General features: G+C 40.7%; 1 protein-coding gene across 2 annotated transcripts; it reads left to right on the top strand.

Moving 5' to 3' along the window:
• The first annotated feature begins 421 nt into the window (after positions 1-421).
• Positions 422-14,614, top strand: LOC21396912 (brefeldin A-inhibited guanine nucleotide-exchange protein 1). Of its 2 annotated transcripts, XM_024161917.1 has the most exons (11): positions 422-1,738; positions 2,084-2,401; positions 2,939-3,272; positions 3,487-3,909; positions 4,251-4,543; positions 10,357-10,630; positions 10,880-11,382; positions 11,533-11,854; positions 12,404-12,752; positions 12,887-13,563; positions 13,819-14,614. In XM_024161917.1, exons 1-11 carry the CDS (start codon positions 702-704, stop codon positions 14,425-14,427), a joined length of 5,139 nt encoding a protein of 1,712 aa, XP_024017685.1. In that variant the 5' UTR covers positions 422-701; the 3' UTR covers positions 14,428-14,614. The 2 variants fall into 2 exon arrangements, with proteins under 2 accessions (XP_024017685.1, XP_010090724.2); XM_010092422.2 differs by lacking the exon at positions 422-1,738 and having other exon boundaries at positions 2,287-2,401; positions 2,929-3,272.
• Positions 14,615-21,539: the final 6,925 nt, after the last annotated feature.

Raw genomic sequence — 21,539 nt, forward strand, 5'->3', positions numbered from 1 at the left:
AAATTGTGATGCACCAATAATCTTCATAAAATCCAAGCATTGTGTTTTGCTCGCACTTGTGAAATGAAATGTCCTTTTATTATTATTTTTTTTTTGTGGGGTGGGCAATATCAGACTTCAATTTTGAATTAAGCGTTCATTTTCCTCGAACTTTCTTCCCCTAGTAACAAAACAGAAACTTACATAGGATTCAAAAAATTCAAGAACCAACTCAGAAACAAAATCCAAAAAAAGTGCTTTGCCTTTTACAAGTGGGCAAAAGTCAAGTGTGGACAAAAATGAGATTGAACAAAGTAGAAGGGAGCATTTTTTAAATAAACAAAAACATAGATCTATAGCTCACGTGACAGAGACGCAAACTCAGGTGACTTGACTAGATATGAGAGAGAGATTAACACAAACATTTTCCCTTTGGAAAAAATAAAAAAAATAAAGAAGAAAAAATAAAACAAAAATGCAAAGACACGCGCGCGCAGACTAATACTCTCCCGCTAACCTTTCTATTAGAATTTCCGATTACGCAATTGTTGGCACAGCGACAACACACAAACCCGACCGGATTTCGTCGTCTCACTTCATTCACCGGATTTCACTTTTTTCTCAATTGTGATGATTGCACAACCAACCAGTGAAACGACGCCGTCAGATCTGTGAATGCATCTACCTCTGGCATTCTCCGATCCCGAGAAAGTCCCCCAACAATGTCGGCCTCGCAAACCCTAGGCGGGCCTTCCCGGTGCGGCCGGGTCCTCGGCCCCTCCCTCGACAAGATCATCAAGAACGCCGCATGGCGTAAGCATTCCAATCTCGTCTCCACCTGCAAATCGGTCCTCGACAAGCTCGACTCCATCTCCAATTCTTCTTCCTCCGATCTCAGCTCGCCTCTCTTCGGGCTCTCCCTCTCCGATGCGGAGCTCGTTCTCCAGCCGCTGTTTCTCGCCCTAGACTCTGGCTACGCCAAGGTCGCGGAGCCGGCTCTGGAATGCGCCTTTAAACTCTTCTCCCTCGGCCTCGTCCGCGGCGAGATCGACAGCGCCGATCCCCAGAGCGTCGCGTTCAGGATTGTCGACGCCGTCTGCAAGTCCTGTGGGCTCGGCGAGGAGGCGATCGAGCTTGCCGTCCTCCGCGCGCTGCTCTCCGCCGTTAGATCGCCGTCCGTGCTGATCCGCGGCGATTGTTTGGTGAACATGGTGAGGACTTGCTACAACGTCTATCTCGGTGGACTCAGCGGTACCAATCAGATCTGCGCGAAGTCGGTTCTCGCGCAGATTATGGTCATTGTTTTCACCAGGGTCGAGGAGGACTCCATGGGCGTTGCTATTAAGAGGGTTTCGGTCAACGAATTGCTTGAATTGACGGATAAGAGCTTGAACGAAGGGAGTTCTATCCAATTCTGCCAGAATTTCATCAATGAGGTTATGGATGCGAGTGAAGGGGCTCCGGCTGTCAACCATTCGCAAAAATTGCAGAACGGCGACGCTTCCGAGTCCAAACCGGATGGAAAAGAGGGCGAATCCGGGGACGGAGAAGCAATTGAGGGAGCTGAATCAGGTGGAGGTGGTAGTAAGATTAGGGAGGACGGGTATCTGCTCTTCAAGAACTTGTGTAAGTTGTCCATGAAATTCTCATCACCGGACAACCCGGACGATCAGATTCTCTTGAGGGGGAAAATCTTGTCCTTGGAGCTGCTTAAGGTGGTCATGGACAATGGGGGACCTATGTGGCGATCCAATGATAGGTTAGTGATTCCATCCGTAACGAAATATATGAGAAAACAATTGAGTACGTTAGTTTATTGGATTTATGCTTAACAAACAACCTTACAGAACGCTTTTGTGCAACTTGGGCAAATGGCCTTTTGGTGCTTGCAGTAGAATTTCATGTTCTTGAAGGCTTTAAAGTCATTTGTGCTGTTAATTCTGGGCTACTTTGAAGCTTTATATCTAAACCACACAGATGATTTTTATGTCAAAATGTTTGTTGTTCTGAATACATATTCATTTATTCATGTTTTTATATGCCTCCTACTTTTGGAAAATCATTTTTGAAGAATCCAATAGCTCTGTTTCACTTGGTGGTGCAGGTTCCTAAACGCTATCAAGCAGTTGTTGTGTTTATCATTATTAAAGAACAGTGCATTGTCAGTAATGGCTATTTTCCAGCTTCAGTGTTCTATCTTCATAAACTTCTTATCAAAATTCAGATCGGGGTTAAAAGCAGAAATTGGTATTTTCTTCCCAATGCTTGTCCTCCGGGTGCTTGAGAATGTTCTTCAGCCTAGTTTCCTGCAGAAAATGACCGTCCTCAACTTACTGGAGAAAATATCTCAGGATTCACAGATTATGATCGACATTTTTGTCAACTATGACTGCGACGTCGATTCTCCAAACATCTTTGAAAGGTATTACCCTTTGCTGTAATTTTTTTCAGCTTTCATCTGCTTGGCTATCCAATGCCATTAAACTGCGTTTACTGCATTTCCTGGTAGTCAAGTTATTTCATTTTCTAAAAGGCTGGGGTCTTGTTGTCTATTTGAACGTTATGACATAGAATAGCATATAGAAAGTTCCTTTGATCAACATAGAAGGGAAAAAACTTATATCCTGTGATTAATGATTGAAATTTGAAAGATAAGAGTTTACTTATAAATCGATTGCATTTAGGGCTCCTTTTGTCCGACATTGTGCTTAGATTCTTTTTATTTAAGTCAATTTCAGGGCTATACTTTGTAGGGTTGGTTATTATGATATCCAATGTTTTTATTGTAACTCAGAACACGTTACACGCATCAAACCTCTGCTCTCTCTCTCTCTCTCTCACACACACACACACAGAGATCCACCAACCTACCCATAAACCTTTTCATCGTTGTTCCTCTTTCAGCATGTGTTTTAGTAAAATGTATTAAATCCCTTATAATTCCATCAGATACTTGCAGGATCGTCAATGGCCTTTTGAAAACTGCTCTAGGACCCCCATCTGGTTCGACCACAACCTTGTCTCCTGCGCAGGATATTACCTTTCGACATGAATCAGTTAAGTGCTTGGTATCTATTGTTAAATCAATGGGAGCTTGGATGGACCAACAATTGAGACTAGGAGACTCATATCTGCCAAGGAGCTACGAGACTGAGGCTTCAGTAGAGAATCATTTGACGCAAAATGGTGAAGAAGGAACTGTTACTGATTATGAATTACATCCAGAAGCAAATTCTGAGGTTTCGGATGCTACTACCCTTGAGCAGCGTCGAGCTTATAAAATCGAAATGCAGGTTGAGACTTTATACAATGCAGTATTGTTTTATTGCCCCTTATTTATTCTGAATCTAATTTACAAATGGCTGTTCTTCTCGTTAATGATACTTATTCATCCTTTATTTGGGTTGTGTTCGATCACATTTTGCCTACGACTTCAATCTGTGTTATATCCCCATTGTTAGAATAAATATTGTTTTATGTATTGACAACTTTACTGGTTTTATGCAGAAAGGTATCTCGTTATTTAATAGGAAACCTTCAAAGGGCATTGAGTTTCTGATAAGCGTAAAAAAAATTGGTGGTTCTGCAGAAGATGTGGCCGTGTTCCTGAAAAACACTAATGGCTTGAATGAGTCAATGATTGGTGACTATTTGGGTGATAGGGAGGAATTTCCTCTAAAAGTCATGCATGCTTATGTGGATTCCTTTAATTTTAAAGGGATGGATTTTGGTGAAGCAATAAGGCTTTTCCTGCGAGGCTTCAGGTTGCCCGGAGAGGCACAAAAGATTGACCGCATCATGGAGAAGTTTGCTGAGCGCTATTGCAAATGCAATCCAAATTCCTTCACCAGTGCGGATACAGCTTATGTTCTTGCTTACTCTGTAATTTTGCTCAACACAGATGCCCATAATAACATGGTGAAAGACAAGGTTTGTGGAACCTGTCGCATATATTTATTTAGTTTTAATATTGAAATTTATAAACTGCGGGGCTTGCTGTTTCTTTACTGTGAAGCTTTGTAATAGGTTGAACATTCTTTTATTAGCTAAAAAGTTCTATTAGTAGCATTCACAGTTTCACTTATGTCTTTTTTTGTTTTTTGTTTTGGTTGGTTATATTTTCGGTGAACGAATTAAAAGAATTTTCGTTGTTATACCTAATTGTCTTACCAAATCATTGTCTTCTGTCGCACTCATAAATCAGAAGAAAACTTTTAATTACGTTTGAATATCTTTTCATTTATATTCTTCATTGGTTGTTGGTTGTCCAGATGACAAAGGCTGACTTTATTCGAAACAACCGAGGAATTGATGATGGCAAGGACTTACCTGAAGAGTATCTTGGTTCTCTTTACAATCAAATTGTTAAAAATGAAATTAAGATGAAGTCGGACTCTTCTGAACCACCAAGCAAGCAGGCAAATAGCTTTAATAAATTACTGGGCTTGGATGGTATCCTCAATCTAGTAACTTGGAAGCAGACTGAAGAAAAGGCATTGGGTGCAAATGGGCTTCTTATAAAGCACATCCAGGAGCAATTCAAAGCAAAGTCAGGAAAATCAGAGTAAGCCAAGCTGCTAAGCATTAAAGATTTGATCTCAAGATATGAGATAATTTGATTTCACCAATATGAGTTGGCTTTTTCCTCTTCGCATCCTTTTAGGCAGTAGCTGTTATGTTTTATGTTTTATTTTTGCAAACGACCTGTCCTAAGCAAGTTGAACATTTGTTAGGTTCCCGGGATCACTAAGAACTTCCTTCTAAGTATTCGAAAGACAAATAAGGCAATTGAATAAAAAATAACCAGAAAATGGGTCTGGTTCCTTGTATTACTGGAGAAAAACGGAAAATACAGATAGGAGGAGAATTCGAGGACCCTCAAGCCTCCAAACGACTAGCACTTACAGCAAATACACGATACCTTCCCTACTCTTGGCTTGGGCTATTTATTCTAGCCTCCTCTAACCAATTGGCCGCTTACCTCCCTTATTCCCAAGACCAGGGATCCTAACAGTATTGCTATCCCCAAGACTAATCCTCATTCAAATTACCAACCTGCCCTTGCTTGTCATTCTTCCTTCTTATAGCGTAAACAAACTTAATGGGAGGAGACCTATCATTACTCCCCTCCACGAGTACAACCTTGTCCTCAAGGTTGAAAGTTGGGAATTGGTCCCGAATCACAGCAACAGGTTCCCAAGTGGCATCCCAAGAGGGTAGGCCTTCCTAACGAACCAGGATTTTATCCACATGGCGCCCCCCGACGTGGATGGTGCGAGAGTCCAAAACGTCGGCCGGCGTGACAACCAATTCCAATTCGGCTGTCAACTGCTCAGGAAGTGGTTGGCCCTTGTATTGTTGCCCCCAAAACTGCTTCAACTGGGACAAGTGAAAAACATGGTGAATCTTGGCAGAAGCGGGTAAGTCTAGGCGATAGGCAACCGGACCTATTTTCTCCAGAACGGCAAATGGTCCATAGAAACGAGGACTGAGCTTCACGTTAACCTTCCGAGCGAGGGATTTCATGAAATAAGGACGGAGTCTAAGCAAAACTAGGTCACCAAGAGAAAACTGTACCTCCCTGCGATGCCTGTCCGCAAACCCTTTCATATGTTGTTGAGCCAAGCGGAGGTGCTCCTTAAGAACATCCAGCATTTGATTCCTCTCCTGTAATTGGGTGGTGACCTCATGGACAGCGGTAGAATCATCTTGGAAACGCTGGAGAGTGGGGGGGTCACGCTCATAAACCGCACGGAAAGGAGAGCACTTAATGGACGCATTATAAGACGTATTGAACCAATATTCTGCCCAAGGCAGAAAAAACAGCCAAGACCGCGGTTTGTCACAAGCAAAACAACGGAGAAAAGTTTCCAGACAGCGGTTGGTCACCTCAGATTGGCCGTCTGTCTGCGGATGGTGGGTAGTGCTCGGCTGAAGCTTAGTTCCCTGCAATTTAAACAGTTCTCGCCAGAACAGGCTCATGAAGATCGTATCGCGATCGCTAACGATCGAGCAGGGAAACTCGTGTAGGCGAACTACCTCCCGAACAAACAAGGAGGCCACCTGTTTAGCCGTGTAAGGATGGGCCAAGGGATAGAAATGCGCATATTTGGAAAGGCGGTCCACGACGACCAAGATAGTGTCCATCCCCTTAGACTTCAGAAGCCCCCCAATGAAATCCATAGCTATATCCTCCTAAATTTGCCGAGGAATTAGAAGGGGTTGTAATAAACTTGCTGGAGAAAGCGCTTCGGTCTTAGCTTGTTGACACCGTTCGCAGTGGGAAACATAATCCCTGATAGCTTGTTTCATGCCTTTCCAAAAGAAATTCGCCGAAATCCGTTTATACGACCGCAAAAACCCGGAATGCCCCCCAAAGACCAAACTATGGAAGTCGTGGAGCACCTGAGGGGTCCATGGGAGTGGCAGAACTAACCGGCCTCGAAACCACATCAAGTCTTTGCAAAGAACATAACCCTCACCAACTGGCCGACCCTGGCGGATGGCGGTGATGATGTCCTGACAGTCGGGGTCCTCGAGTTGACCCTGCCGGAGTGTCGACATGTCGATTGGATGAGGAACGGAAAGAGCTACGAACGCCACTGGAGAATCGTCCCCCTCCGCGAGAGGGCATCTGCAACCCAATTCGCGGCACTTGGTTTGTACTGAACCTCAAAATCATATCCTAGGAGCTTGGTGATGAGGCACAGTTGCTCAAGTGGCAACACACACTGATCCAAGAGAAATTTAAGACTCCGTTGATCGGCTCGAATGAGAAAATGCCGCCCCAAAAGGTAATGCCTCCATTTATGAACGGCCAAAACAGTGGTGAGGAGCTCCCGCTCGTAGACTGACTTCAAATGGGAAGAAGCGGAAAGCATCTTGCTAAAATAAGCGATTGGCCGCCCCTCTTGCATCAGTACCGCGCCCACACCGCTGCCCGACGCGTCGGTTTCGAGGACGAACAATTTCGTGAAATCCAGCATGGCCAGCACTGGAAGCTCTGTCATCGCGCGCTTAAGGAGGAGGAAAGCAGCCTCTGCCGTGGGAGACCAGCTGAAAGTGCCCCTCTTGAGCAAGTTAGTGAGGGGACGGGCGAGGGATCCATATCCCTGAACAAAACGCCTATAATAGCCCGTAAGGCCAAGGAAGCCCCGTAACTCACGGACATTCCGTGGAGAAGGCCAAGACAACATCACGCTGACCTTAGATTGGTTTGCGGACACGCCCTCAGCTGACAGTACATTCCCTAGGTAGTTGATATGCCCTTGTCCAAAGACACATTTCCTGAAATTAGCAAACAAAGCCTCCTGCTGCAGCACCTCCAGAACACTCCTTAAGTGCGTGTGATGATCCTCCCACGTCCTGCTATAAACCAAAATATCATCAAAAAACACCAAAATAAATTTCCGTAAGAAAGGGTGTAATGCCGAATTCATTAGGGCTTGGAATGTGGCTGGCGCGTTGGTAAAAGGCATGACGCGGAACTCATAATGCCCCTCATGCGTCCGAAATTCCGTCTTCTCCCCTGATTTGGTGGTAGCCAGACTTCAAATCCAGTTTGGAAAACACCGTCGCCCCATGTAATTCGTCGAGCAGCTCATCAATGATTGAAATCGGAAATTTGTCCGGGATTGTTAATTGATTTAGGGCTCGATAGTCGACACAGAAACGCCGACTTCCATCCTTCTTTCGGACCAATAGTACCGGGCTAGCATAAGGACTATTGCTAGGCCGAATAATGCATGATGCCATCATGTCCGCGACCAGTCGCTCTATCTCAGCTTTTTGAACCTGAGGGTACCCATAGGGTCGGATGTTGGGCGGGGATGCACCCTCCTGGAGGACAATACAGTGTTCCCTTGCTCGATGAGGAGGCAACCCTTCAGGCATGCTGAATACTGTATGGAACTCCTGGATAAGGCGCTCGCATCTCGTCGGAAGTGGCCGCATTTCACCCTCAACTCCTCCGTCCTAGGCTACGCGAAATTCCAGTAACACCCCAATCCTGGTATGGTTCCAGATTCGGGATAAGGAACGCAAGCTCACCAGGGAATAACTCAAAGAGGGATCCCCTGTCCAACAGATCCACTCTGCCCCTTTCTGGAATTGGAATCGCATGGTGAATTTAGCCCAATCTGCTTGGACTTCCCCCAATGTCCTCAGCCACGAAATACCTAATACCAAATCCGCACTGCCTAGTTCAAAAGGAAAAAAATCTTCGACTACCCAAAATCCCTGTACGAACACCTTAACCCCACGGCAAATACCACTTTGTTGAAAACTCATTCCATTACCTACCTCAATCTTATGGCGGACAGACAAATCCGTGGGAATAGCCAGACTGTGCACAAGATCCGTGGCTATGAAGCTGTGAGAAGCCCCACTGTCCACCAAGATTATCACTTCCCGACCACCTAGGACCCCCTTTAACTTCATAGTTTTTGCCGTCGCCATCCTCTTGAGGGAATTTAGGGAAAGCCCCAAAGCTTCCTCCGTCGAACCTCTAGTAACTTTGGTCGACTCTTCCCCCTCCTCATGACACTCTTCTTCACTACCCTCCTCCTCACCCACTGCAAGAAGAACTTGTAGTTGCCTATTTCGGCACCTGTGGCCTGGGCTAAATTTCTCATCACACTTGAAGCGTAATCCACGAGCTCGCCGCTGTTGGACCTCGTCGTACAACAGCCGCTGGTAGTTTGGTCCGCCTCCTGCCGTCGCCCCAACGGCAGTGGGCGAATCGCGATAAATGTTTGGCTGCCCTAGGTCACGCAGTATTTGGGATTGAAGAGAGCTCTCAAACTTATCTAATGAGCTAAAAGGAGTCGGTCAGGTTCGGGTTGCTAAACCCAGCTCTGCCGCCCCACTCCGTACGGGTATTTCGACCCGCCCGAGCCTTCTAGATCCGATCCATCGCCTCCAATCGGTCTTCAGCCTGTTGGGCCAGATCCATGGCCGCAACCAAGTTCATGGGCCTGTGCATTTTGACCTCAGCTCTTATGTCCTCTCTCAGCACATTAAGAAACACTCTTCTAAAGACACTCTCCGGTATTCCCCTCATTGCAACTGCGAGGGACTCAAACTCCTCCCTAAACTCCGCCACCATCCTTCCTTGCCGGAGAGCCATTATTCTCTCGGTCGGGTCTCCTTCCCGAGAACGGCTGAAACAATGGAGGATAGCCTCCCGGAGGTCTTCCCAGCCCACGAATGGTTCTTGAGCATCCAGCCACTGATACCAACCTAAGGCCCTGCCTTCCATGCAGACTGAGGCCGCCATCACTTTCTCCCCCTCTTCGATGCCGTTAATGGCGAAGTATCGTTCGGCTCGAAAAATCCGTGTGGATCCTCTCCCTGAATAGTGGAAGTTAAAGTTTCTTACCTCGATGCTCGGCCCCCGCGTGGGGTCTTTCTGGAGACCGGTAACGGTGATAGCCCTCTCTTCCCCTCGCCTGATCTCTCCTCGGAGGACTGGGATCTGCTCGGGCCGGTCGGCCAGGTTCTCGCCTGGGTGGAGTTTGGTCATTCCTGATTCCACCCGGGGGCGAGTAGTCCTCCCTAGGCCTCCTCGGAGGAGAGCGTTGGTTGCGGGCCTGTCTGATCATGAGCTCCTCGAGCCTGTTGATTGTGCCTTGAATACCGTCCACCTTGGCTCCCTTCGCGGCGACCTCTCCTTGCACCTCGCCGAGCCTTACTCCCATGGTTGCCATCTCCTCCTGTAACCGTGGCACCGGATCCACCAATGTCTTGAAGGATTGCAAGGTATCCCGGAAGCTGTTCAGCCTTCTCTCCACTTGACCCAGCCGATCTTGCTGGTTCGCCATGGATCATAGGGGCTCTGATACCAAATTGTTAGGTTCCCGGGATCACTAAGAATTTCCTTCTAAGTATTCGAAAGACAAATAAGGCAATTGAATGAAAAATAACCAGAAATGGGTCTGGTTCCTTGTATTACTGGAGAAAAACGGAAAATACAGATAGGAGGAGAATTCGAGGACCCTCAAGCCTCCAAACGACTAGCACTTACAGCAAATACACGATACCTTCCCTACTCCTGGCTTGGGCTATTTGTTCTACCCTCCTCTAACCAACTGGCCACTCACCTCCCCTATTCCCAAGACCAGGGATTCTAACAGAATTGCTATCCCCAAGACTAATCCTCATTCAAATTACCAACCTGCCCTTGCTTGTCATTCTTCCTTCTTCTAGCGTAAACAAACTTAATGGGAGGAGACCTATCACCATCAGATGGTTGTGGTATCTCAACTATCAGTATTAGTTTTGGTCACATTTAGTGACATTTGACTTCTTCATGACAGAGGAATTGTGAAATTGCCAAATTAGGGATCACTTAGGACTTCAATTTATTTGTTGTTGCAGGTCTGTATATCATGCTGTTACAGATGTTGCTATATTAAGGTTTATGGCGGAGGTTTGCTGGGGTCCTATGCTGGCTGCATTCAGTGTCACTCTCGACCAAAGTGATGATAGACTTGCCACTTCTCACTGCTTGTTGGGATTTCGATATGCTGTTCATGTTACTGCAGTAATGGGTATGCAGACGCAGCGAGATGCTTTTGTCACATCAATGGCCAAGTTTACTTATCTCCATTGTGCGGCAGATATGAAGCAAAAAAATGTTGATGCTGTGAAGGTTAGTGCATATTTCATACATCATAATGAAAGAGTGTATTGTTTGAGCCAAAATCATGGAAGATGTTAGTGCTCATCAAAAGAAACAATGTATATCAGGATGTTAACTGTGTATTTTTGAGTTGTCTTCCATGGTTCCAGAATTGATTGGATCATCATGCATGAAGATCTGATTACTTTTTTCACCTTAAGCCAGTGAGTCCCGTTTAAACGTCCTACATCACTAGAACTTGCATATTTTTTGTTACAGGCAATAATCTCAATTGCCATTGAAGATGGTAATTTTCTTCAGGAAGCATGGGAGCACATTCTAACATGTCTTTCCCGAATTGAACATCTGCAACTGCTGGGAGAGGGCGCGCCAACTGATGCATCCATTTTGACAGGAACGAATGTGGAAACAGAGGAAAAAATATCAAAATCAATGGGTTTTCCTGCTCTAAAGAAGAAAGGGACTCTCCAGAACCCAGCTATGGTGGCTGTGGTTCGTGGGGGATCATATGATAGCACCAGTACTGGAGGCAATACTCCTGGATTGGTAACACCAGAGCAGATCAATAATTTTATCTCAAACTTGAATCTGCTGGATCAAATTGGCAACTTTGAGTTGAATCACGTTTTTGCCCATAGCCAAAGGTTGAATAGTGAAGCAATAGTGGCTTTTGTTAAAGCTTTATGCAAAGTGGCAATTTCAGAATTGCAGTCTCCAACAGATCCTCGTGTATTTAGTCTTACAAAAATAGTTGAAATAGCGTAAGATTATTTATCACTCTCGGTTTTTTTTTTTTTTCTTTTTCCCAATTGGTTCTTTTAAGAATTTTATTGTATAGGTGTGATCGTTGTGGTGATTATAATTTATATGTTTTTGAGAAGTCTGCACTCATTGAATTTTTTCTTTTGCAGGCATTATAATATGAACCGCATCAGATTAGTCTGGTCTCGCATATGGAATGTTCTCTCTGACTTCTTTGTTTCAGTTGGGTTGTCAGAAAATCTCTCAGTTGCAATATTTGTGATGGATTCATTGCGTCAGCTGGCCATGAAATTCTTGGAACGTGAGGAGCTGGCAAATTACAACTTCCAGAATGAATTTCTGAGACCATTTGTGATTGTTATGCAAAAAAGCAGCTCTGGGGAGATCAGGGAGTTGATAATTCGTTGCATTTCACAAATGGTCCTTAGTCGAGTCAGTAATGTGAAATCTGGCTGGAAAAGTGTTTTTATGGTAAGCCTTTGACCTTATGAGTTTTAATATAGTATATATTTTTTTAGCTATTTTTAGAAAGAAATTCTAAGCTGGACCGCTGGAAGGAATCCAAGAAGAATTCAATTTGATAAAGTAACTGGCAATAAAAAGGTTCAAAGTTATGTATGCTTGAATGTTTCATTCTTTGAGCCTATGACTTGGGTATGCTGTCAAAATTTTAAAATTAAGCTCATTTGTACCCATTGGTACTTTAGAAAATACTTTTTACTCCACTTAGCTTGTTATGAGGTTTGTTTGATCTTTCCTTCTCATTATTTCTTCTAGTTGGCTCGTTGATCTTTCAGAAGGAAAAAAAAAAAAAAAAAAAAAAAAAAAAAAAAAAAAACGCGCGCGCGCGCGCACACACACACACATTACAATAGCATTCATCAGCAGGATGAAAATAACTTCTCAAGAAAAGTGGGAAAAATAGCATCTGACCAACTGGTCTTTCCAATGCTTGGAGGGGAAATTTTTTCCATTGTGGATGTCCCGTTCCTCATATCTTGTTGCTCTTTCTTTTATCAGATTTTCACAGCCGCTGCTGCTGATGAGCGAAAAAATATTGTTTTATTGGCCTTTGAAACGATGGAGAAAATAGTACGAGAATATTTCCCATATATAACTGAGACAGAGATATTGACTTTTACCGATTGCGTTAAATGTCTCATAACCTTCACAACCAGCAGATTTAACAGTGATGTTAGCCTCAATGCTATTGCATTTCTCCGGTTCTGCGCAGTCAAACTTGCAGAAGGGGGACTTGTTAGCAACAATAAGAGTGTGGTCGATGATTCCATTCCAGAAGTAAACAAGGCTGTTGACACTTCCAGTGATAAAGATGATAGCATGTCCTTTTGGGTTCCTTTGCTGACAGGTAACTTGCTTTTCTTCAAAAATGGATTATTTTTTTAGCTGATGCTAATATGCATAAAAATACCTTATTGGTTGTTCTCTTTAAGAACTGATTGACGACTTTTATTTCACAACATAAACATTGTGATGTTTCAGGTTTGTCAAAGCTCGCATCTGATCCTAGATCAGCTATCAGGAAGAGTTCTTTGGAAGTTCTTTTCAACATTTTAAAGGATCACGGCCATCTCTTCTCATGCCAATTTTGGAGTGATGTTTTCACTTCTGTTGTTTTTCCCATATTCGATTCTGTATCTGACAAGAGAGATACAAGGAGAGATGGCCAAAATTCACCCACTTCGAGATCGTCAAATGCAGAAGGCAGTGCATGGGATTCTGAAACTTTTGCAGTTGCAGCTGAATGTCTTATAGATCTGATTGTCAGTTTCTTTGATGTACTGAGGTCTCAACTGCCTGGTGTTGTGTCCATACTTACAGGCTTCATAAGAAGTCCTGTTCAGGGTCTGGCTAGCACTGGGTATGCTGCATTGGTTCGTTTAGTTGATGATTTAGGCAGCAGGCTTTCAGAAAATGAATGGAGGCAGATTTTTCTAGCTTTGAAGGAGGCAACCACGTCTGCAACGCCTGGAGTTAGGAAGGTCTTGAAAAGTATGGATAACATCGATGTGCCAGGCATTTCACAATCATATAATGACATGGACATGTCTGACCATGAGTTGACAAATGATGATTTTGAGGATGATAATCTGCAAACGGCAGCATATATAGTTTCAAGATTGAAGAGTCATATTTCTATGCAGCTTCTCATTATACAGGTTCTCTGATTTGTACCTTTTGTCCCCTCGTACACGGATTTATTTCTTGATGTATGCACATGTTTTGAAGTTTCTGCTAGGTAGTTGTTTATCTGGGTTTTATCCGCTTTAAATACAACAAAGATTTAGAACATGCAAGTAGGGGAGAAGAAAACCAAGATATGTTGTCATGCCCTAATTGACCATGGAGAATGTGTATTTTGTTCTCAATTTTGGTATCGAATCTCATTTCCTTTTCTTTTGTTCTTTGTTCAGGTCACTACTGATTTGCTAAAAATGCACCTACAATCCCTATCAGTGGCGAACACGTCTATCATTCTGGAATTATTTTCCTCTATTGCCTCACATGCGCATGAATTGAATTCTGAGACATTGTTGCAAAAGAAACTGCAGAAAGCTTGCTCTATACTGGGGCTCACCCCACCACCCATGGTTCATTTCGAGAATGAATCACATCAGAACTACCTCAACTTCCTCCAAAACATACTTGCCAATAATCCCTCGCTGTGCAAGGAGATCAATGTTGAAGCAGAACTCATCACAGCTTGCATAAAAATATTGCAAATTTACGTTAGTTGCACTGGGTCCATTTCTGCACAGCAGAGACTAGTTGATCAACCGGTTCCTCACTGGATTCTTCCTCTGGGTTCAGCAAAGAAGGAAGAATTGGCAACCAGGACTTCTTTGGTTGTCTCTGCATTGCGGGTATTGAGTGGTTTAGAAAATGATTCATTTAAGAGGTACGTCTCCCAAATCTTTCCTTTATTGGTAGATCTCGTGCGCAGTGAACACAGTTCCGGGGAAGTTCAGCGTGTTCTAAGCTACTTGTTCCAATCTTGTATAGGCCCTATAGTTATGGAATGATTCTATTATTTTGTGATATACACAGTTGCCATCATCATTAGGTATCTCTGTTTTCTGATCTTTTCTTCACCAGCTGGGCTGGTCCACGAGCCTGAAGCTCAAAGTGATAGTTTTATTTTTGTTGAATATACCAAGTTCATTCTGGATTTTGTAACATTTTAAAGAAATGTATGAGCCAATTTTCTAACAATAGAGTTCAAAGAATTCTTTATTTTTTGTGACCAAAGGATTGTTGTATAAGAGGGAGAAGTGCAGCAGGCCGCAAAAACTAACTGATCAGTTACAGTGCATGTCAATGTATAAATATTTGTTTTTATTTTTAACTAATCAGTAAATTCAGTTCTATGATGGATCTCATCGGATAGTGTTGTGTAACAGACAGTGGCGCAAAGTGATGATGGAACAGAAAGTTTGAGTGTCTAAATTTCATTTATGTTGGCAATTGGCATGCATAGTCCATCTGGGAAAGAGAAGCTGTGCACCAGAACAAACAAACTTAAAAACGGCGTCAAAGAAAACATCTATAAATAAAATAACGAGTATGTAGTACGGTATTCTTGTATAATACTGAAACGATCTGTCGTTTCCAATAAACGATTAAATTAATAGATAGTACGTCTACCATAAGAGACGAGAACGTTATTTTCACATCTAAACGACGGTAATTCTTCGCAGCTGATTTGTTGTACAATAAAACGATACAGCTTTGGGATTGGAAATTTGGAAACGCTGAATTTGCCTTCAATCTTCTTCGCCGGAAAAGCCAGTACACCTGTCAGAGTCGGTCTCTAATTACCTCTCCAATTTCTATTGCGTCAGTCAGAGTTTGGGTAAACAACGGCGTCCACATTAAGCTTCCTTTCCAATCCTTCTGGGGGCTGCCACCGGGTTCTTGCCTGCCCACCTGCCTTTGACGCTCATTACACCCAAAAACTTGCAAAGCCGCCTCCTGGATGTCTTGGAGCATGGAATGAGCTACTAACTACTTGGAGAATAAGTGCGTTATTTTGTTCTTAGAAACCACAGAATACTATAAATAATTCAAATTTCTATCTTTCATCAACAACAAGACACAATTCAAACTTTGATGAGCAAAATCATGGAGACAAGTAGAAAAAGGGAGTTGAGCTCCAGGCGGAGGACACGCTCGGGCAAAGATTGACGTAGTGCATGCATATCTGTTTCACTTTCTTCCTCACGACGAAAGCATGTTGCAGATTGATTCCTCTGTTTTAATTTTAAGAATTCTGCAGTGGCAAGCTCCCACGGAAAGACTTCCACATAAAATTTTAATCAACGGAATTACTACTCCGATTACCTTCGTACTCTTGCAGTGCCACTAGTCTATATCCACTTCTGACTGAATAAGAACGTCGAGCTTCGAAATGACCAAATTAGTTTGTCTTCCTTGCGGCTATGACTGAGAGGATCGTACTCAGAATCAAATGATCTGCATCCAAAGCAAATCAAATCAACGCACGTTACAAGTAAGTGAGTAACATCAAGTTGAAGTCAGTTATACTATAAATTTACATTGGTCTTAGTTAATGTGCTTTCCAGTCTCACTTGATATGACTTTTGTATCTCCGTCTTTCAACTTCAAAAATTTACTACCCTCCATTGTCCACCAGTTCTATCCACCTCCGGTGCCCATTCAATCTTGCAGTCTCACACCAGTATTTCATTAGAAGTAGTCATTTTATCAGCTTGTGCTAAAATTTTAAAGAAAAATCTCTGACTTGAAAACTTTCCATTTAAAAAACACTATGCACATGCTTACTTCATATATATGAAATACAATTGCAATAAACAATTAAACATGTTGCATAATATACAAATTTTACATTTGTTTTTCTTTGCTCGAAAACGACTACATTTAGAGTATCTCTAATGGAATGCCATAATTAATGTGCCGATGACGAATTTAATACTCTCAAATGTAGTGACATTTCTTGTGCCAAATTTACACCAAATATAACATATGATAAATTTAGTTTAACATTTGATTATTATTGGTTGATATGTTTTTTTTTTTTTTTTTAAAACATAACATTGATTTCGAAAAGTAAGTCTGCATTGGAGGAGTAAGATTTCCGGGTTTAACTGGCCCTGAAATAATCGGTACAGCACCATCAATGGAACTTCTCAAACGTGGAATGAAAGATCGTGCTGGTTGAGAATGGAGTTGAGTTTCTGAAACTATGTGAATCTTGCATCAAGGACCAGTGGCCAACTTACCTACAACAAAAGGTTGTGTCCTTGGAAAGGCAGGTCAATGAACATCTTCCAAAGATAAGAAAGCGACCATAAAACAAAGTTTCTGTTCATCTAATTATATAGTTTGAGTACAAGACTTTGCAAGCAAATGTTCAAGCAAAGAATAAAGATGTTTTTTCTGTTCAGTAGATTGTAGAATATTAACACAGAATAAAATCAGATGGAATGAATTTTAGCAATATTTTCTCTATTTTCTTATATCTATGCCATTGATTCGTACTTTCTTTTGTTTTTTTGAAGGAATAATTTTATAAAAAAAAAAAAAAAACAATTCTTGTGTCAAAATTATACTACATAAGTTGTTGGTCATCAAAGAAAAACTTTGCTAAAGATCGCAATTTTCCTTATGGGGACAAGGCCCCGCGTGAACCCATCCCGAAAAAGACGGGGATGAGGGACAATAATTAAGGATGAAGGTGGGAATGGGGACAAAAACTTGTCCCGAAGAGTCATCGCGGGTGGGGACGAGGGAAGCACTTGACCAGTCTCTGCATATGTGTGTGATTTTAATAGTTACTTCATTATTTATCCATTAATGGTTATCGTTATTTTTTAACTATAAGATATTGATCCGACGGTTGTAATAAATTAAAAAATTGACTAAATAATTATGACAATTAATGAAATTAGATTATTATCATGATACGTCATCAAATTTCTATATTTGTTGGTAACCATTGATAGAAACGTAACTATTGAAAACTCATCAATATATATATATATAGTAAAAATGTGTAATATTGACTTTTAAAACATATTTTTTCTCTTAATGTTTTTGTGTTAAGATTTAGTGGGCATCTGTTTAGAATTTAGTTTGTTTTGTGTAACCATTGACTTTTGTTTGAGATTGCTATAGTTTTGTAGTGTGTTATTTTATTAGGTGGAGAATAAAACGGGTATGAAAAAATCTCTGACCCCGCTTCGCCTTAAGTGAAGATGAAAGCGTGATGGAATAATGTTAGGAGGCGCGGGGATGGGGATCCATTGGAATGGAATGATGAATCGATTTCTTCGCCTCTTTGCCAATAAAAATAAATCAGAATCCTTGTGGAGAATAGAAGGAAATATGAGATTAGAATGATCCGTATCTAAGATTCGATTAAATTCTGAATAATCAGGAATCCCGCCTCTGAAAGAAATAGAACTTTATTTAAAAGGAATTATTTTGATTCAACCATTTCTTTTTCGACTTGCCTACTTGAATTGTATATTTTGAATATCAACTAATCACATAATAGCCTCAGTTATTTTTATCTCTTTTGTGCGATTCAATAAATCTATTCTATGGAGTTCCAAAAATAATTTACTTATCTTATTATTATCTTATTATTAATCAAGAATTTCGTATATAGCTAGAACGACCCTCACAAATTGCAAATACTAATTTGTTAAGAATTAATCGGATTGAAGCTATAGCGTCATCATTCGCTGGAATAATTAATTTTGACTTATAACATTAAGTCAGTATGAGCTGGAAATTAAGCTAGAAAGGAGGGGTTTTTTATTTATTATTATTTGTTAACAGTGCGAGTTCCAATTTCTTAATAAGCACATGCTTCAGTAAAATAATATGAAAAATCTCATTTGATCGGATTATGTTCATAAAATAAATATATAGACGTCCCAACCATGATCACCACGTTAATCTTGTTATTTTCTTAAAAAAGAAAAAGCTACCAACTTTTTGCTTTAGAAAAAGATATTTGAATTCGCTTTGATTGGAATATGTCTATAAAATAAATGGATAATCCCAAACGATCACCACGTTAATCTTGTAATTTTCCTCTAACAAAGCTACCAACTTTTTGCTTTAGGAAAAAAATATGTGAAATCTCTTTGATCATTGGATTATGTCTATAAAATAAATAAATAGATATCCCAACGATCACCACGTTAATCTTTTCATTTTCCTACAGAAAAGCTACAAACCGTTTGCTTTAGAAAAAGATATATGATCTGATTTGGTGTCTATACAAAACACTGGTCTCACTAAGTAACAAAAATAATAATATTACTCTACACAGGGTGATTCTTTTCAACTCTACAATGATAATATATATATATTCCAATGAAATGGGTAATAAATTAATTATCATTATTATTGAAGCAGATCGAAAAAATAAAATAAGTTGAGGCAGGTGAGGCCTCCGTTTGATTCTCTTTTTCTGAATATTTTTGTAGATCCCTATGTGGCGCTCAAGCAAATCTTGGCTTCATGCCCTCCATACTGGAATAACGATCAATCCTTTATTTTTGTGATTTTGTACACATGCACGATGACAGTTGGCCCTCATTTTCATAATAGATTTTGTCCTGATTTTCACAATTTCATGTAAAATTTTCATCACAGATTTTGTCCTCGTTTATGCGTTCAATTTTCTACAGAAATTAATCACATGGCAAGATTTGTGTTATGGTTCAGATATGATCATTGAACCGAGGCACGTGGGGGTCGAGGCTAATAGCAAATAAGCTATTTTAGTGGCTGTAGAAAGTGACTTTAAAAGCTACTCATAAATTAATTTCAAAAAATGATGGTTTCAATGGTAAAGTGAGTTGACAAGTAAGTGGGAAAATAATAATAATAATAATAATAATTAGTATTATTGGTCCCTAAACTCTTTAGTAGGTGACATTTTGATCCCTTTTTATTTTAATTTAAAGAAAAAGGTCTCTAAACTCTGAAAAGTTGACAATTAAACCCTTTCTGTCTATTTCTGTTAAGTTTGGAACAGAAACGATCACGTGCACAACATGTGCTCCAATTTGGAAGGGCATATTGGTATAATAATATTAGATTATAATTTAAATAAAAAAAAAGTTGCATACATGATCTAGAAAAAAAAACTTAACTTAAAAAAACCCAGAATTAGAGGGAGGGAGAGAAAGAAAGTTAGGGAGGGAAGGGCAGGCACAACCATGGGCGGAGGGACGCAGCGTCGATCTTGCGATGGCAGGGAGGGGTGACTACAATCTCGCGATGACAAAGGGAAGGGACCTAGATCTCACAACGGAGGAGGAGGGCACTTCGATCTCGCAGCGACGGGGGAGGGGAAATCAATGAGATCTGAGCGGCTGCTTCTTCCGATGGCTAACGAGATCCGGTAGGCGGAGTTCTGGGCTCGCAGAGATGTGGCCATAGCAATGGAGATAGGCCTTGCGTGATGGAGGGGGAGGTCGCGATGGCTTCCCAAAGGGGAGTGGCCTCAGGGGTCGTCGGGAGTACCTACCCCTGATGGTGACAATGATGGGGGAGAGACAGACGGTGATGGTGGTAAAGGCTGTGGGGTTGGCGCCTGGCAGTGGTGATAAAATTTGAATTAAACAATGCTCGCAGATATGCTCTTTATCAGAATAGAGCTTTTGAGACAATGGATAAATAGTAATGGAATAGTTTCTGATAATGGAACAACAAACTAAGAAGAAGAAGAAGAAGAAAAAGAAGAATTGTTTATATTAGACCAACATAGTCCCCAACAAACGATAAAGAAATTTTCAGTTTAAACCACAAGTGAAATCCAAGCTCGAAACAATCAACTCAAACAAACGACATATTCAGACACCCCATGATTTCCCTTTTTTTTTTTTTTTTTTAGTATAACACCTAGTTTTAGATTAGCCATAAACATTCTAACCTCTGCTTTTAATTCGTCATCACAGTACAATACTTTCATTAAATTCAGACACCCAATGATTTCCTTTTACTTCTTCTATACATCCTCCTCTGTCTTTGTCTTCTTCTTTTTGTTATTTTATTTTATTTTTCTCTTTTTGTGTTAGTTTTTGACGGTATTTTTGGCTTTTAATTAAAAAAAAAAAGAGTCACATGATGATCACATGCAACTTTCTGTAAGAAATTTAATGATTTTGGACGGAAAGGTTTCAATTGCTAACATTTTAAGAGTTTAAAAACCGTTTTGTTAAAATTAAGAAACTAAAGATTAAACTGTCATATATTAAAGAATTTAGGAACTAATGGTACCAATAACAAAAAAAATAATAAAATCTTAATACTACTTGAGCTTAGCTCAAATAATAGGCGCGTGAATATGTGTGTATATTCACTAAGATTTGAATCCAAAACTATAAAAGAAAAAAAAAAAAAAAAAAAAAAAAAAAAAAAAAAAAAAAAACTCAAAAGAAAACTGCTGTCCAAATGTTGAAAAATAAAGGACTAGTCTCACCCGTGCTCTTGATTTTGGTTCATTTTGAATTCATATCTTGAACTTCATTCACTTTAATTTTTTAATTTAAATTAGTACCATGTAATTCTCTTTATTAAACTTTTTATGAAAAAATTTGACAAGAAAATGAGAAAAAATTAGTCTTAACCCATTATGTTTTATGTTAAAAGCAAGCGGAAAAAGACCACAGGACCTAACATACCTCTCTTCTTTCATTTGTTTTTAACGGAAATTCTAATGGAAGGAATTTAGTATGACTAAATTAAAATTTGTGAGGAAAAATTAAAGATATTAAAATTCCGAAGAGAAAGTAAGAATGACTTTCAAGGAGTACACGTGAAAGTAATTCAAAAATAAAATTGATGATCATCTATAAGAAGGAATCTGATGTTAAAAGTGCACTATCATTTATTATTTATGCGTGGTAGCTAAGATATCATACCTCACCTCCATTTTCATAGCTCTCCCACCTTTAGTTGAACTACTACTTTTGTTTTTGTTTTTTTTTTTAAAGGTTTTTGCTCTGGCGAGCGATTACCGTCTTATGGTGAAAAGCACTTGCAGAAGTGCAATTATATAGTACCACTATAAATATAGGCAATAAGTGACAATAATATTTGAAGAGCACACCCCAGAAAGGACAATAACAGG

This window comes from Morus notabilis, unplaced genomic scaffold (genome assembly GCF_000414095.1).
Source record: "Morus notabilis unplaced genomic scaffold, ASM41409v2 Scaffold338, whole genome shotgun sequence".
Classification (NCBI taxonomy): domain Eukaryota; kingdom Viridiplantae; phylum Streptophyta; class Magnoliopsida; order Rosales; family Moraceae; genus Morus; species Morus notabilis.